This window comes from Epargyreus clarus, unplaced genomic scaffold (assembly GCF_041222505.1).
Source record: "Epargyreus clarus isolate Ecla_fem2 unplaced genomic scaffold, WU_Ecla_fem_2.2 ptg000009l, whole genome shotgun sequence".
Taxonomy (NCBI): Eukaryota; Metazoa; Arthropoda; class Insecta; order Lepidoptera; family Hesperiidae; genus Epargyreus; species Epargyreus clarus.
The window spans coordinates 3259923-3273231 of record NW_027332217.1 but is presented as its reverse complement, the minus strand read 5'-3'; the positions used below and the strand labels follow the sequence as shown (position 1 = coordinate 3273231).

At 37.1% G+C, this 13309-nt stretch overlaps 1 protein-coding gene across 2 annotated transcripts in view; it reads left to right on the top strand.

The window, feature by feature from the left end:
- Sb (serine proteinase stubble) overlaps positions 1-13309 on the top strand; it is a 174739-nt gene that overhangs the window by 23602 nt on the left and 137828 nt on the right. For both annotated transcript variants that reach the window (XM_073076415.1, XM_073076414.1), the window contains exon 2: positions 343-420. In XM_073076415.1, the coding sequence (XP_072932516.1) occupies positions 399-420 (22 nt within the window). In that variant the 5' untranslated portion in view covers positions 343-398. The remainder of the gene's footprint in view (positions 1-342; positions 421-13309) is intronic.

Below are 13309 nucleotides of genomic sequence, written 5' to 3'. Positions count from 1 at the left end.
TTGCATACAAAATTTTTTATAATTTACTGCTGGGTGCCGATGTTAGCCTTTACTTAAAGTGGCCTAGATTATATTCCTCCACAGGCACGAGGGTTATAGATTCAGTTTTTTTACTCGTTTGAAGAGTTCACTGTATTAACGACATAGCGGCCTGTTGTTTTGGCTGCAGTAATATGCAATAATGTCCTATTCAGTTCTGTTTAGTATAGATTCATCCCATTCCGTCCCGTCACGTCCCATCCCGTCCCATCCTGTCCCGTTTCATCTCAATCCGTCCTTTTGTCTTCTGATTCTATACTTTATTCTACTTTATTCTTATAACAATGTTTTTGTTTGTTACAGGGTGTGTGTGAGGCGTTGCAGGGCGGTGATGCGCCGCGCGCGCCCGCATTCGACATATGCATGCCGCCCGCGAACACGGTGAGTTTGTTTAATTAACAATGGAAATAATGAAGTGTGCAGGCTAAATGTTTTGTATAGATATGCTACTTTGTATGCACTAAATCCCATTTTGATCGGAATATGTAGGCTCTATCTTCGCCGGGAAATTTAACATTTTGACAGGTAGCTCGAAATTAAACTACTCGTATATATATCATTTGATAGTCATCAATAAAATTAACCAATGAATGAGTCAATTATCTAAATATATGTAACTCAAAGGTGACTGACTGACATAGTGATCTATCAACGCACAGCCCAAACCACTGGACGGATCGGGCTGAAATTTGGTATGCAGGTAGATGTTATGATGTAGGGATCCGCTAAGAAAGGATTTTGATCAATTCTACCCCCAAGGGGATAAAATAGGTGATGAAAATATTACTTCGTAACGAGAGCGAAGCCGCGGGCAAAAGCTCGTTAAATATATGTTCCGTATTTTTGAGAATCATGAACTCCATTAATTATTTGTGCTATATGAACTTGTCCGAAAAAAAAATAATTTGATGGTTATTAACTCAAAGTTTTCGTTCATATCCGAAACTTGGTCGTCAGGTAGGCAAAGATCAGTAAAAATATCCACTCAATTTATCATTCGTATTTAAACTAATAATGCTACCTTTAAGTATAGGATTGCGGTGTTGCTCTATTTTAGTTCGGTTGTAAGAATGCTTATGAAATATGCATCAAGTGCATGGAAAGCGTGCTCGTCTTGCACCGCATTGCATTGTTTTGTTAACGATATTGCTTTATTTATCCCAACACGTCGATATATCGATATGCTTGTGTTCAGTGTAATATATTATCGTATTGTCGTCGGAACCTTTGTAGTTGTATTCCAAAGACAGCACACCTATTTATGCATTACAACAGCAGTGTTAAACAGTCTTTTGTTCTGATTTGAATGTGGTAGAACACTTTGTGTTTCGACTCCAGTGGCACCACCACCACACCTATTTCTGCCTATTAATAGTAGTGTTAAGCGCTTCTGTTTTCTGGTTTGAAGGGCGTGATAAGAGAGGCATACTTTTCCGAGGCGTTCCAGTTTAGCGGCGCATCTGTGGCCGAGCTCAGGTAGGAATATCTAATCCTATCTAGGGTTGATTACAGATTTCCTTGGGCGGCAGTAGCCACTTACCATTAGGTGGACTGCATGCACGTCTGCTACTCCTATATTAATAAAATTGTGTGGTACGGAAAAGTTACTTGCAAACCATTTACCAGCAGTTGGACTGTAGGCTTGTAAGCTACTACAATATTATTAAACATAGTTACCTACGTATCTTTTATTTATATATATATTTCTTATGTGGGTGTGTATGTCACTGAACTCCTCCTAAACGACTGGACTGATTTTGATGAAATTTGTTGTGTGTGTTCAAGGGGACTTGAGAATGGTTTAGATTCACAATTTAGTCCGTGAAAAAGGTTTTTTTAATTAATTTTTAATTCGTAAGTACTTGTTGATTTTGTAATGTTTCACATTGGATTCAACAGACTTCGCTACCATCGCAGTTTCAAATATTCTATCTATTTTTCAAACCCATAAGTGATAAGGGTTGTTCACCATTAACATTTTTTTTATTTATATGGCAATACAACGTTTGCCGGGTCAGCTAGTTACTTATAATTATGTAGGTAACAAAGGTGTGAATAACAAATAACGCTCGTTAGAATATCGCTTTAATATATTACTAAAGTAATTACCTCTAATTTGTATCCATGTTTGAATAATGAATGTAATTAATTTCTATTTGTTAGATGTCAACACATACTGTCGCGTGCCGCTTATTACTGATATTATACGCTTATTACTTCACTAACTTTTCAATACGACTGTACTTTTGTCTTGAATAAGGTTTCTTGGGGAGGAGGGCAGTGCTTTTCGAGCCTATTTGATGTGTAAGTGGCGGACGGAAGTCGTTGGTGGCCCGGGGTGGAAAGTTGAATGGAGGCCCCCAGGGTTGATTTGATTTTACAAAATTACAAATGCCCAAAGATCGGGGGCCCGGGATGGACCGCCCCTTTCGATCCCGCTCGTTTTCGATGTATACCTCCTTCTTTGGCACGCTGTACAGCCAAAATGACTTACTTACAAATTGACAGTAATAAAAGGATGACAATGTTGTTATCCTTTTATTACTGCCAATTTGTATTGTTTTGTATCCAAAATCAGAAATTGATTCAGAAATGTTATCCAATGACAATCGAGAACGATTGCTTAAGGTATTTGCAAGGTACCTCCTTTCCTTAAAATATAGTCATTAGCGGTTACCCATCCAACTTCTGATACTTACCGTTAAATTCGTGCTGTACCAATCGAAATATTATATAGAATGAAAAGTAAATTTATCTGTCACAGCACAAGTTTGGCATGCTGTATTTTTTTTATAATATAGGAGTAGCAGACGAGTATGCAGTCCACCTGATGGTAAGTGGCTACTGCCGCCCATGGACATCTGTAATCAACCCCAGATAGGATTAGATATTCCTACCTGAGGTCGGCCACAGATGCGCCGCTACCCCCGAGGATTAAGCTGGAATGCCTCGTATGTCTCCCTTACCACTCCCTTTAAACCAGAACACAGCAGCTTAACACTTCTGTTTTAAGGCGCAAATATGTCTTTAGATATAAATTACTGTTTCAATATTGATCTCCATTGCTGAAATATGGAATCAAATCTAACTTAAAATATTTATAGTTTTATGATTGTGTTCACTCGTAAAATATTCGTGTTATAAACCTTATGCTCTAATTAAATTTCCTATAAAATATAATTTTCCTGAAGCGCTCGCGTAATTAAATATTTTTATAACCGCTATTTTATTTAGCTTCAGTAAAATATAACAGTTATTTCACGACATCACGTCATTTTATTACATATAAGTATTCAAGGGAATATTATAACCATTATTATCGTTATTCTATTAAGTATAACCGTACTAAGTTAGTAGTTAAGATTGAAACGGTTATTATACAGTAGAGCTGTGTCAATAGTTTTATTACCCACTATTGACCCAGCAAGTAATGGACGACGAGTTTCCACTCTAAACTTCAGAATTTAATCTGCTATAAAAGAAAAAAGTGCTATTTGCTTATGCTATATACGAAATCAGTAATGCTGTATAGTATTACGAAATTTAAGTAAAGTGCACTATTTCGTCTTTATAAAAAGACGTTGAAATCAGTACAGTACCCTTACCATGAGTTTTCAAAACATCCCACAATTTTACGTTACGTTTACTCAATCTATTATTCTGTTCCGTTTGCTTCAGTAGACTGAGTAAACGTAACAATAAGTAAGTGCTTAAGTATTTTTGTCTGCCTCACATGATCGCAAAAAGAGAGACAAAACATAAAGCGCCATTTTGTCAATTTAGACACTTAATGTTACGTGACTGACACTATAGTTCTGATACATTCCGCTAGGGGCGCTGATTGGAATTTGTATGGGCAAATACGTAAACAAATACCAAAACAGTCATATTTGTCGAAACGTAAAAACTCATGGTAAACGTAACGTAAAATTTTGGGATGTTTTGAAAACTCATGGTAAGGGTACAGAGGTGTTAGATACCATCTACGAGTACCTTTACTTACTATTCACACAGACTTTATAGACTTAACAGTTAGATATAAAAATGAAAGTAATAATTATGACAGCGATAGTCAAAGTTAAATGAGTAATTTCAGTGAAACCGCGTTATAGTGTTAATTTTCTAAATTGGGCTCTAAATGGTCAATGAATATTTAACTAGTATAAATATTTGAGTAAAAGTTCGCGAATATGTTGGTTGCGAATGGCGGCGACTGTTATAAATTGTTTGCGGTCAGTTAATTTTGAAAAGCAAATGGTAATTATATTGTTATTCGCGGTTTTATTTTGTGGGTTTTGTTTGTTACGTCATATGATGGGATATGTCTGACTATTTTGTTTGAGAGGTGGTAGAGCTAGTTCAGTTCTAATGGGGAGGTACCTCATCATCAACCTATTACTGTTCCACTGCTGGGGACGGGTCTCCTCTCAGAATGAGAAGGATTAAGCCATAGTCCACCGCGCTGGCCAAGGGCGTATTGGTAGAATTCACATACCTTTGAATTTTTTTTTTATAAATCTCACTTGTAAGCAGGTTTCCTCACGATGTTTTCCTTCATCGTTTAAGCATGTGATAATTGATTTCTAATACGCACATAATTTTTGAAAATCAGAGCTGCGCGCCTGGGATTTGAACCTCGGACCACTCGATCGAGAGGCCGACTTTCTTAACCCCCTAGGCTATCACTGCTGTTCCTATAAGGTACCTACTATCGCCGAATTCATTTTAACGTGAAACTGTTCTTATGGTTTGGTGGCAGGGTGTGGATGCCGGCTCGCTCAGGTATATTTGGGGGGTTACTACCATCTCTTAAAACAATATTATTTTAATCATACTTTAACTTTTTTGCAGGAAATTTAACTTTTTAATAATGAATAGAAATGCAGTTCTTATGTTTCGTCGTCGAGTCATAAGGTAAACACTCGAATCTATATTGGGATTGTTAAAAATGTCTATGGGCGACAATGACCACTTACCATCAGGAGAATTGCATTCTCGTCTGTTCTGTAAAATAAAAAATGAAAAATATAAGGGTGGCAATCTGTCGTTCGTCGACCTCATGTCTTATTTATTTAAAAGTTAATTAGGCTTGAGCCACAAAGAGGATAAATAGCATGTCTACCCACTTACTTATAAATACGTATAATGTTTGCGCTCTCTGTAATTTACATAAAATATATATTAAGCATATATCGTACGTGATACGCAAGGCGCGAAATAAAACCACTTTGCATTACTGAATTGGTTAACGCCTGAGGCGACGTCGTAAACTTCAGTTTTTATTATCAGTTATTATAAACTGTAATGAGCTGGGATCGTTTTGATAGATAAACGATATTCTATTGACGACTTTAATGGTTTCTTTGCAACTATGTGTATGAGACTATTTAAGTCTATTCTTGACAAAATAATCGTGTTATAACAGAAATGTTAAGCGCTGCTGTGTTTTGGTTTGATATGGATATTACGGCCGTTTATTTGCACTGGTTACAGATGTCTATAGGTGACAGTAATAACTTACCATCAGGTACACTGCATGCAGTGATAGCCTATAGTCTGATTCATAATTAGATGTCCAAAATGTAAACAAACAAAAGTCACTGTCAAAATTAACAAGAAACAAAAACTTTAACAAAATCAACAAAAAATGAAAACTTTACAATTATTCACAATTTAACAAACGCGCTATGAAAACGATAATACATTCGAGTTCAATTAAAATCACGAAAATGAATAAAATCAGCTACGAAACTTACAAATGACGGCACAAGAAATGTTCTGGGTTCCGAGTGTGTTACCATTATCACATTTTAATTTTCTACCATAAACCTTGTTTTTTATTATTATTACTGTATGGAACGAAATTGAGGTAATATAAATATTAGAAAATGGGAATTGATGTTAATTTTTTTAGATTATTATTTTATTATTGTTGTATTAATTTAATATTGTCAAAAATAAGAAACTACCATTTGAAACGTATTTTCTTGATAGGTCAACACCTTTGTTTACATTTTGGACACCTAATTATGAATCAGACTATAGTGGTTAAGAAACTCGGCCTCTCGATCGAAGTGTCCGAGGTTCAAATCCTAGACACCTCTGATTTTTCAAAGTATTTAAAGTAAGTACGCACATAGCGTATTAGAAATAATTATAATAATCACTTGCTAAACGATGAAGGAAAACATCGTGAGGAAACCTGCATACATGTGAGATTTAAAAAAAAAATCTCAAAGGTATGTGAACCAATACGCACTTGGCCAGCGCGGTGGACTATGGCCTAATCCTTTTCATTCTGATAGGAGATCTGTGCCCAGCATTGGGACAGTAATGGGTTGATGATGATGATTATGACACTCCATGCTAGTTTGCTATTCCAATTTCCATCATATAAAATTTAAATTTTGTAAAATTTTATCTATTAAATAACCTCTTCTAGTTTAATGTAACATAATATTTTTATAGCAGAAAATTATAAGTTACATAGAATTACACATAGATTAAATCTCAGCATGATTAGCAATAACTCCACAATACGCTATTACGCTAAATAGTACAAAGAGACCATTAATAGTAACATGTTTATGAAGTCTATTTACACCTGTGGAGCGAGCACTTATGAAAAAAAACAAAGACCAGGCGGAGAAAAGTTTCAGACCAAAAAATAATCAGACAGCGCCGAGCGAATCGTATTTACTTATATTTTAAGCAACATATTCTATGAATGTGCTAAATATTTTTTTGACGTTTAACCCGCCCGCGGAGGGTAATGTTTTTCCATCTGATGGACGTTTTTCTCATTATTTGCTACTCCCTGTTGCCCAGTGAGTATCATAAGCGTCGGGGGATTCGTTGTCTGTATTGTGGGAGTGAATAAGGCTTTATTTCTAAGCAGTCAGATTAGTCAGAATGTCGAACTGTTTCCCCACTTAACGACACATTTTTTTAAAGTTTTTATTTCAATGACGTAACCACTTATCCGAGATCATTAGTACTGAAATCGGTAGTATTTGTATTGTATACGTACAATGTCCGTGTAAAATAATCACATTGTCATTGTCATTAATGTATTGTTTAAGAGGTTATCTATCTTTTTTGGTCTGAGAAAAAAGATAGAAAGAAATGAGAGCGTGCGAGATCATTTCGCACGGAGCGGTGGTTAGCTTTAAATAGCCTGAGATAAAGAACAAGACTGTGAATATGTATATTTAAATAGAATTAAAGTGTCTGACTGTAATTTTAAAGTAACTGACGACTCCCGTAGCTCAGCAGTGACTATCTCGGTCTGTTATGAAAGTGGTTCAGGCTTCGTTCTCCGGCCAAGCAAATTTCAACCCTGGTAGTATACAAGGTGTATGACAAATATATCGATTGTAACAGCCGTACAGACCATATGATCCTGTAAAAATATTAAATACAAAAATTGTCCAAGTGCGAGTCAAACTCGCGCACAGAGGGTTCCGTACCACCAAATCATTTAATTTGTGGTATTTATCATAATGACAGCCATATAATTGACCCCCTATTACGGTGCAAGAGTAAAGCTCTGTGACAGACGGACCCACATCGGAGGCTTAGTAATAAGTTACCGTTTTTCCCTCAGTCAGTCCCTAAAATGAAGATTTAAAGATTTTGTCATGACAAAGCACAGTGGATGTCTGTAAATATAATACATCTTAAAACGTTAGAATTCATACAATCTGACCCGAATAAGTAATTTCGCAGGCATTCAATTTAAAATAACAATCATTTCTTCTCAGAAAACGAGCTCAAGTTTAAATAGCCTGAGATATCGTTCTCTTAAAACGCGTAATAAAATCGCGCTGCAGTCCACTGATTGCAATGAAAGCTTTGCACTTTAGAAGCTCTTTTATTACAGCTTGAATATTTTCATAGTGGAACTTTTGTTTATAGCGGCGTCACTAAAAATCAGCACTTAATAAATTCCAAGCATTTATAGAAGTTGATGAAGTTTAATAATGTTTGAAATGAAATGAAATGAAAATTATTTATTGCCAGAATGGAGTTATGGTAAATGGTGTCAAATATTTTATGTATTTTTACATTCTACTATCAGAATAGTGTGCAATGTCAATTTTATAAAAAATATTTTAGCTTACAGCATTTATTCTGTTATTTTAGTCAATTATGCATGTATATAAATGTCAAATATATATATTCTAATTAAATTGAACACTTTGAGGATGGAGTATAAACGACATCCATTTATGCTTAACAATGGTGTCAAGCTCTGCTGTGTTCCGAAGAGTGTGCTAAGAGTCATACTTGTCCAAAGCGTTCTAACTTAGTCCTCAGGGTATCAACACATCTGTGACCCACGGTAAGTAGGACTCTCATCTGATTTGGTCTTGATTATAGATGTCCATGGGCGGCAGAAGCCACTTACCATTAGGTGGATTAAAACAGGAAACCTTATGTATCTTTGTCTTAAAATATGTATAATAACGCAACTCATATTTCTAAAACAAAACCACAACAATATATCTCTCTACATCCAGTCCACGAACCGAAATGATTTCGGCTAAAAAACTTTTCAAACGAGAACGTATAACGAAAGGGCTTTCAGAAATTCCCTTTGAGGCATTCTGAATGCGATATTCAAGCCGTCAATTTGGGCTGCAGTGGCGCCGCCAACGGCAAAATTGGAAAGCGCAAACATGGCTTTTGATCGGGATATGAAATTCTGTTTTTTTGCTTCACTATGAATTCTTTTGTGTTGCTGTTTTTTTTTTTTTTTTTTTTTTTTTTTATAATATAAGAGTAGCAGACGAGCATGCAGTCCACCTGATGGTAAGTGGCTACTGCCGCCCATGGACATCTGTAATCAACCCCAGATAGGATTAGATATTCCTACCTGAGGTCGGCCACAGATGCGCCGCTACCCCTGAGGACTAAGCTGGAACGCCTCGGAAAAGTCTGTCTCCCTTACCACACCCTTCAAACCGGAACACAGCAGCGCTTAACACTGCTGTTATTAGGTAGAAATAGGTGTGGCGGTGGTGCCGCCGGAGTCGAACCACAAAGGGTTCTACCACCTTTAAATGTTATTGAAATTTTTGTATGTGATTTTAGTGCTATAGACAATGCATTGTTCGGTGCAGTTAGAGTAATAACAATACAGACTCCTAAGTTATACGTTAATGTTTTGCAAAGTTTTGTTAAATAGACTCCTAACTTTTTTTTTATAATATAGGAGTAGCAGACGAGCATACAGTCCACCTGATGGTAAGTGGCTACTGCCGCCCATGGACTTCTGTAATCAACCCCAGATAGGATTAGATATTCCCACCTGAGGTCGACCACAGATGCGCTGCTACCCCTGAGGACTAAGCTGGAACGCCTCGAAAAAGTCTGTCTCCCTTACCACACCCTTCCTTTATTAGGTAGAAATAGGTGTGGCGGTGGTGCCGCCGGAGTCGAACCACAAAGGGTTCTACCACCTTCAATAAACTAACTAATAAGTTAATGCTATGCAAAGTTTTGTCAATGTTAAACACAACAATGTTGCGTCGATGTAGTGCACTTACCATCAGATGGACTGCGTAGTACTTCGTTACTTTTCAAAAATAAAAAATGCCTGTTAATGAATGTTGGTGATAGCAGCTGAATATTTCAGTAAGGTACTGATTGCAATGCCATAGACAACCTACTACATACACGAAAGAGAGCCGTCGTCAACCTATTTCTGTCCCTCTACTGGGCACGGGCGTCTTCTCAAAGTGAGAGAGGTTTGGACAAGTCCCTCATGCTAATCAAGTGTGGAATAGTACTTTCCACACCCATGAGAACTTTTTCAAAGAACTCAGGCGCATAGGTTTCGTTACGATCTTATCCGGGAAGTGAGTGGTACTATTTCCCATTCCGTGTAATTATAGCAAGTAAAAGTGGTTTAAATGTAAACAAATCTAATTAAGCGTCTGTAATGTAAAATGTAAAACTATCTTGCACAGAGCTAATGACTCTGTTTGCCGTAAAACAGATTATTCGCTTTCTGTAAACATTATGCTATATCGCCTGTTATCAATGAAAGTATCGGAATCGGAATTACTTAATGACTTAGAAATTGAATTAACTGCTATGTTCAAGTTCTAAGTACAACTTAAGTTTCTCTAGGGAAGGTCTGGTCAAGTGCGAATTGGAAGACTTCACATACCTTTGAAAACATTTTATTTCATTTTTTTAAGATTTCTCAGGTATACAGATTTCCTCACGATGTTTTCCTTCACCATCTATGCAAGTGATAATTACTTTCTAAATCGCATATGACTGAAAAATCAGAGGTTTACCTAGGTATACTCTATCATGCTGCTCCAATGTAGATTGGTAAAAGTAGTTAAGGATTAGTGGTCAAGCCAATACATACATATATGCATAAATATTTACATACATACGTTGCAAATAAAATGAAAGCTTGTTAAAGTCGCGAAATAACTGTATAAAAATTTTGTACTTAATTGTAGGTACTTAAGATAATCGCTCTAGAGCAGAAGTTCTCAAATTTATGTCGTATTTTGCTCACTTTTAGAGACAATTATTTCTAACGCCCCACAAAAGACGGCGAAATTAAAAATATGAAATTTCCACCTAAAAAATGTGACCTTGCTAATTATCAACCTCCACATTTGGTCTTTTAATTAAAACACAAATCACCCATCCCTCTCACTTCAACGCCTATGTGCCCCTAGCACCCACGAGCGGGTGTGATCCACTTTGAGAAACACTGCTTTAGAGCAATTAAATTGTGAACCATTAATGGGCGACATTTTTAATCCCGAGCCTAAAAGCTTATAAAGACCTTTCTCAACCGCAGACACAAGACAAAAAGATCCACGGAACCCACGATCCATATCAAATGAGGTACGACCTTCCTTTAGAAATTTAATTTTGAACGCGCCAGCGGCAACCCATCTGCAATGGACGATTTAATTACCAAGGCTTAATTAAAACTGAACGAAAGTGAACCGAAGTGTCTTAGTGATCCGTGCCGAAATGCGAAAATGGTAAAGTAAGGGAAGAAACACACGAGCGACATTGAGCTAATATGTAAGGTACAGTTCGCGTTGAAGACTGCTGCCGAAGATCGCTGGACACGGGTGGCAGCAGTAGGCATTCGCTGGGAAATGGTCGTAACAGTCGAAGACCGTTGTGGAACATCGTCCACTTACGACATAGCGGGTGTTTTTGATCGTTGGCCGCTGATAATAGGCGGCGACTGTTGCCGGTGGTTGACGTCGTAAACTATCGCTCCTGCATTAGCTTCTTTAAGTAGGGCGTTTTTTCTAAATGGTGATGTTTACAGGTCTTATATTTGTGTAGGTATTCAAGGATATTAAGGTCGTTTGTCCACCGCACCGTCACCGAGCCGCTACCGAGAACGAGATTATATTGGGCCGATTTTAATATGTCGTGAAGGCGATAGTTTGTGTTTTATTTTGTTCCAGCTGTCACGCGTGCGACGGCAGTGTATGGACAAGTGTCAATGGGTTTTATATTGCCGGCAAATCGGCCCGTCAAAATCTCGTTGCCGATGTAGCGGTCACGCCGATCTACTCGAAATACCGGGATGACGGTGCTCGGGTGACGGGCGTGCGGTGGACAAGCTGCTACAGTAAATGTATGTACGCTACTTCGGTGCGGTCAATAAATATCGGTATCGGCTCGGTGACGGTGGCGGTGGACAAATGGCGTAAGAATGCCTTGTAATTCACTATAGATGCGGCTACGTTTTACCTATTTCGACTCAAAACCAGCTTAATACAACGTTGAACAATTGCATTTTAGTTTGAAGGGTTCAATATTACAATATTTGAGAGAGCTCTTTCTACTTTCAAAGTAGTGACCAATCAGTGACTCAGGCTTGGAAATATGTGCTCATATTTATGAGTAACTGAGGAAAGATAGTAAAGAAAACATTCCACAACAACCACAACACATAACATTACTCATTGTAAGAATGTAGCAAGACAAAGGAAAAAGGGGAAAAATGATAAAGTAAAGAAAGTAAAGGTAAAAAGTGCGGAAATAAAATTGATATAATGATTAAAGACATATTTGTTTCTGCTTCTTTCACCATAATTACTGGGTAAACACTTAAAACTCTCAAAACTATTTATTACTCAATTGTTCAATAAATTACATTGTTAATGTCCGCTCTGAATATAGAAAAGAATCGCGTCGCCATAGCAAATTGTAGGACTACAACTGCTCGCAACAACTTCAGAGCGGACTAGCACTTTGGCGTGGACTATACATTTCAGTAGTTGATGATTTGAGAAGTGGCAAAAGAGAAAATGATGCGATTTTCATTTCAAACATGTAGTGTACAGAACATTGACTACGCGAGGCCATTTCACACTTATCCCATTACAGAAGGCTGAGTAAAAGTGATTTTCGGACGTATTTTGGGTAAAAGTGCTTTTGCTGGTCGTAACTACTGTGACGTAAGAGTGCGGACAAAGAATCGGCAATGAGGCAATTAATTCCAGCGAACACTTCGATCGTGACTCCGCACACAAATGTCACTTACACGACGTGACTCGCTGATAGTGAAATTAAAAGTGTAAAAGTGCTAATTTTACGCGTCCGCTCTAAAAGTGTCTGTAACACATAATTATACACTGTAAAAAATGTGATAGCATATTAATAAATTTAAATTAACATGACTCGACTTTTTCGTGGTTACGCAATAATCTAGATGTGATCTTTGGCTGCCAATCATATAGTTACTGAGAGAAATTTTATTTTGAATTAGTTATTCTAAGTAGCTATAGTTCGTGCCAAACTACTAGTCCGCTCTGAAGTTGTTGTGAGCAGGTGTAGTCATACAATTTGCTATGGCGACGCGATTCGTTTCTATATTCAGAGCGGACTAGCAGTTTTACGCGGATTATACTAAAAATGAAATATTATTTTCCTGTACATTTGTCGCGTACAACCGCAAATAATAAAGAAATAATGACATTATGAATGATTAACTGAATGAACATTTTTTTTAGAAATTAATGAGCGAATGAAGGCGTGAATGGATTAAACGATACAAAAACAAAATATATTTTTTGTTATCCTCTGTAGACCCATTTAGCTTTGCATAAAGCAAAAAGTTCTGGCATTTTTATGATTTAGTTTATGTTTTTTTTTTTACTAAAGGTGGTGGATTATTTAGTGCCTCTACTGGCACTTCGAAATAACTGTTTAAGTTGGTAGAACCCTTTGTGGTTCGACTCCAGCGGCACCACGGCCATACCTA